The sequence below is a fragment of the Phaseolus vulgaris genome, chromosome 2 (assembly GCF_051622355.1).
Source record: "Phaseolus vulgaris cultivar YP4 chromosome 2, ASM5162235v1, whole genome shotgun sequence".
Lineage (NCBI taxonomy): Eukaryota > Viridiplantae > Streptophyta > Magnoliopsida > Fabales > Fabaceae > Phaseolus > Phaseolus vulgaris.
In genome coordinates this window covers 24,896,595-24,900,510 of record NC_143499.1, presented here as the reverse complement: position 1 = coordinate 24,900,510, position 3,916 = coordinate 24,896,595, and the positions used below count along the sequence as shown (strand labels likewise).

Sequence of the window (3,916 nt, the reverse complement as noted above, 5' to 3'; positions counted from 1 at the left end):
ATACCAATTTGTAAATATTAAAAATTATTTATATGAATTTAAAAATAAGTTTTATCGTAAAATAATCACACAGCTTTTATTTATTATTAAATCGACAATGGATGTTTTTCTAATATAGACTCTTACGATAAACATTTACATGATTAAGAGTTATAGGGCATAAACTAATTCAGAAGAACCATATATAAGAAATAGAGCATATAATTGTTAGTTATATTTTTACATTATAATAAATTATTAAATAATAATTAATTTAGAGAAAGTTAAAAACAGACAAAAAAAAAACTAACAAGAGAACACAGGCATTGGAATCGAAGCAGGGAAGCGAGTGAATTATGGAAGACGAAGGAAGCCCTGTACGTGAAAGGTCATTAGCAGCACCTCTCATATTTTTGATTGTTGCTGCTTTTCAATTTGCATACTATTGCCTCGATCACGTTGCGAAGGTATCATTCTAACAATTGTTATTTAATTGAAATTTGAAACGAAAACAATGTTATACCCATTCTCACGATGAACCTTATAAATTCAAATGTCATATACCGTCCATTCTCATAAACTAATTAGAGGATCGATTGATGGTGAAGTTTCGTTCCTTTAACAAAACCTTATGGCATTAACATCTATGCGTATGATTTTCCAGCAGAGTGGATCCGATAGAGAAAAAGAAGATCGGTTGCGTGCAGAAATAAAACAACTTTTGAAGGAGGCAAGTTCAATGTCGCAGTAAGTAAGGCTTTATAACCAATGTTTCCTCTGCTGAAAATAAAGGGGGTGGTCCTCTTTTGGAACCCTTTCTTGTTTTGAGTTGGTGTTATCGTTTGCATTCGTTAATATTTTGCAACACTTATGTTTTGGGGTTGATAATTTGAAATTAAAGGATAAATCAACAAATTTGTGGAAAGTCTGACAGTAAAATTACATGCTCAATAAAAGAGAACAAGGAATGAGAAAAATTGAAGTGATCTTCGACAGAGACGTATTGATATTCACTACAATATTGAAGTTCATTTCAATTTTGAAAAAATCAAGTTAATAAGAAATATTTAGCATTATTTAGACTAGTAGAACAAAGGAGTAAAGGCAAGGCCAACTATGAAACTATTGAAATTCAAATAGAGAAATTAGGCGGATAGGAGGAAGAAAAATTAAATAGCATAAGTAGAAATCAGTGAAAAGGGAGATGACTGTAAGATATGATTGCAAAATTTATGGTGTGGTGTGTCTCTTTTTATCCTCTCAGGCCATCAACATTTGCACGAGCAGCAAAACTCAAAAGGCTGGCAACTGCTAAGGAGAGGGAACTTTCAAAGTGTGAGTTTATTTCTTGTTGCAAGTTTTCTACTTTTCCTATTTTATTCCGTGCAACAGCAATGAAGTGTATATTGAGAAAAACCAATTGTTGTTATCTCTCTTATCAATAAAAAATTCTCAGAAGCTCTGGATAGCTGTTTAATATGGCTGCAATTAAGTTGCAACTTTTGACCCATCATTGCTCCATATTTCCAATCGTGCCTCTCTTAGTTTACTTACTCTAATGAGTTTTCTATATTTATCTAATAGTTTAATTAGGAGATTTTGCTTATAAAAACACATTGCTTGGTGTGTATCAACTGAATTAAAATTAATTGTAAAGTTTTCTTTCTACTTTCTGATGAGTGTGTGACTGTTGTACTTCCTACAGTGTAGATTAAGACATTGCAAAGTTCAACTTTAAATTGACAAAAATGATATGTGTATCAGTTTATGTGGACTTTACAAGCACCATGCATATAAAACCAAAGTTGATGAACGGATGAACAATGCAAGGTTATCTCAATTTTTGCAGTAAATAGTAAATATACTCTATGCTACATGAGTAAGAATCTCCTTAAAACTACAACAATATGTGTATATTTAGTGGTGATTGAAAAACAAATGTGATTAAATGTATTATATGAGTGTATATTATGTACCTATAAAGAAAGTTTGAATAAAACACTTAATTTAAATTCATTTTCTTGAGTTCGTTAAGTTATAGTTCAAAATATTATGCAGATCGACATTCAAGTCACAAAGATTATGCTGTATATTCAAAAGTGGTGCTGATATTTAAGGTATCTTCAGAAGTGTGTGTATGTTAACAAAATTTCTTGGTAAAGGTTTATAAGACACTACTTTTTGACTTTGCCATGTAGTATTTAACATATGCAATGCTGCTTATGTGGTTTTGGCGTGTTCCTGTGGCTAGCGTACATCGGCAACTTGTGCAACCATTTGGTAATGCAATAATGACTGAATAGTACTTTGATTTACTAAGTTGCTTATTTAACCCTTTCATTCATCTGGACAAGATCTGCAACTTTGTAGTATGCGATATAAAAATCAGCTTTTAATTGTAACTTGTGAATTTCTGAGAGAGAAGAAATAAGGGGCTTTTGCTTTGACTTCTGAACATATTTTACACTCTTTGTAGGGAGCTTGTTATCATGGAAGTCCGGAGGAGTTCAAAGTAACAGTGCCCCGGTAACTATTGTTAATACCTTTTTCCCTTTCTTGTTAATACATTTTTGGATTGGGAGTCAAAGACTAATTCTTAATGTGCATGGTTGCCATGATGCCATCATTTTTTGAGTGCAGAGTTCGGTTACTACTACTATCAGTCATAGGATTTAATTCAAAGAAACTTGTTTTTTAAGATTAAAATGGTGCTTTTTTTGTCTTGATTACCCAAAATTACATTTTGAAAAACTTTTTTAGCTTTATCTTACAATTTAAATACGTGTTTAAAAGTTTAGGATAATGCATGAAAATTTCTTAATATGTTCATAGCTTGTTTTCCTCTTATTTTAATCAAATTTCCAAAATAACTTGTAAAACAATTAGTTTGAACTTATATTTTTGGTAAATATTACAATTTATATAAAATTAGTTTAAATTTACTTCTTTTTAAATTATAAAAAATAGTTATATATAAGTGATTACCAAATAAGAACTTGTTCAATAATTATTTAATGAAGTTATTTATCAAATAGTAAAAGAAACTAGTTATTTTTTAAAATATTTTTAGTTACTATTAATATAAAATAAAATCGACTAATGAAATAAACTCTTGCTAGCAGAAAAATGACTAAACTTTTGGCAAAATTCGTATATCATTCGAATCATTTTTTTTCTACTAGTAGTAAAATATGAGGAGAGTTGGGAACTATTTTTATTTGTTTTTATATTTATAAGATTATAAGATTTTCGTTATTTTTTTTGGAATTTAGAGTTGTTTCTAATTGACTCTTTTTATCATTGCAGATTGGGATAATATCTTGGTTAGTAATATGCGCAAGAGTTTGCAGATTTGTCCGTAGAGCTTATAGCAAATAAATAACATTTTTTTGGATCATTTTTATAGTGTTTTCAATTAAAAGTAAAAAAAAATAAAAAATATCAGGACTAGTTTTGAAGTAGAAAGAAGATGTGGTTGTTTCTTCCTACAATTTCATATATTTTTCTTTCACCTCCATAAATTTTCATATTTCTAAAAATATCTCTATGTAATATTCTGAATTATATAATTTATAAGTTTTTTTTAAAAATTTGTAATTAGCTTCCGGATTACATAATTTGAAAGACTTCTTTCGGATATATGATTAGTTTTCGGATTATGTAATCTGAAAGTCTTTTTTTTAAATGCGTGTCCGGATTACATAATCCAGAAATTACTCTATGGGGTGACACAAAAAGGTTAAAAAATATTTTCACATTATACATGGAGTGCCAGAAGAAAGAGTTTGAAGATGTTTGTGTTAAAAAAGGTCTAGTGTTTCTCTTCCATAATAATAAGAGAGATGGAGGAGGTTTTTTTACCTTCTAATAACACCTCTCTACTAATATATTCACCCGTCCTTCCTTACTAACCCAACCTTAGGGGAAAAAATCCCAA

The 3,916-nt window shown here is 29.5% G+C and overlaps 1 protein-coding gene across 3 annotated transcripts; it reads left to right on the top strand.

Moving 5' to 3' along the window:
• Positions 1–284: 284 nt before the first annotated feature.
• Positions 285–3,419, top strand: LOC137809668 (protein GET1). Of its 3 annotated transcripts, none has more exons than XM_068610768.2 (7): positions 285–446; positions 647–726; positions 1,244–1,314; positions 2,038–2,096; positions 2,178–2,259; positions 2,456–2,505; positions 3,286–3,419. In XM_068610768.2, exons 1-7 carry the CDS (start codon positions 336–338, stop codon positions 3,355–3,357), a joined length of 525 nt encoding a protein of 174 aa, XP_068466869.2. In that variant the 5' UTR covers positions 285–335; the 3' UTR covers positions 3,358–3,419. The 3 variants fall into 3 exon arrangements, with proteins under 3 accessions (XP_068466869.2, XP_090155533.1, XP_068466868.2); XM_068610767.2 differs by having other exon boundaries at positions 286–446; positions 644–726; XM_090299407.1 differs by lacking the exons at positions 2,038–2,096; positions 2,178–2,259 and having other exon boundaries at positions 644–726.
• Positions 3,420–3,916: the final 497 nt, after the last annotated feature.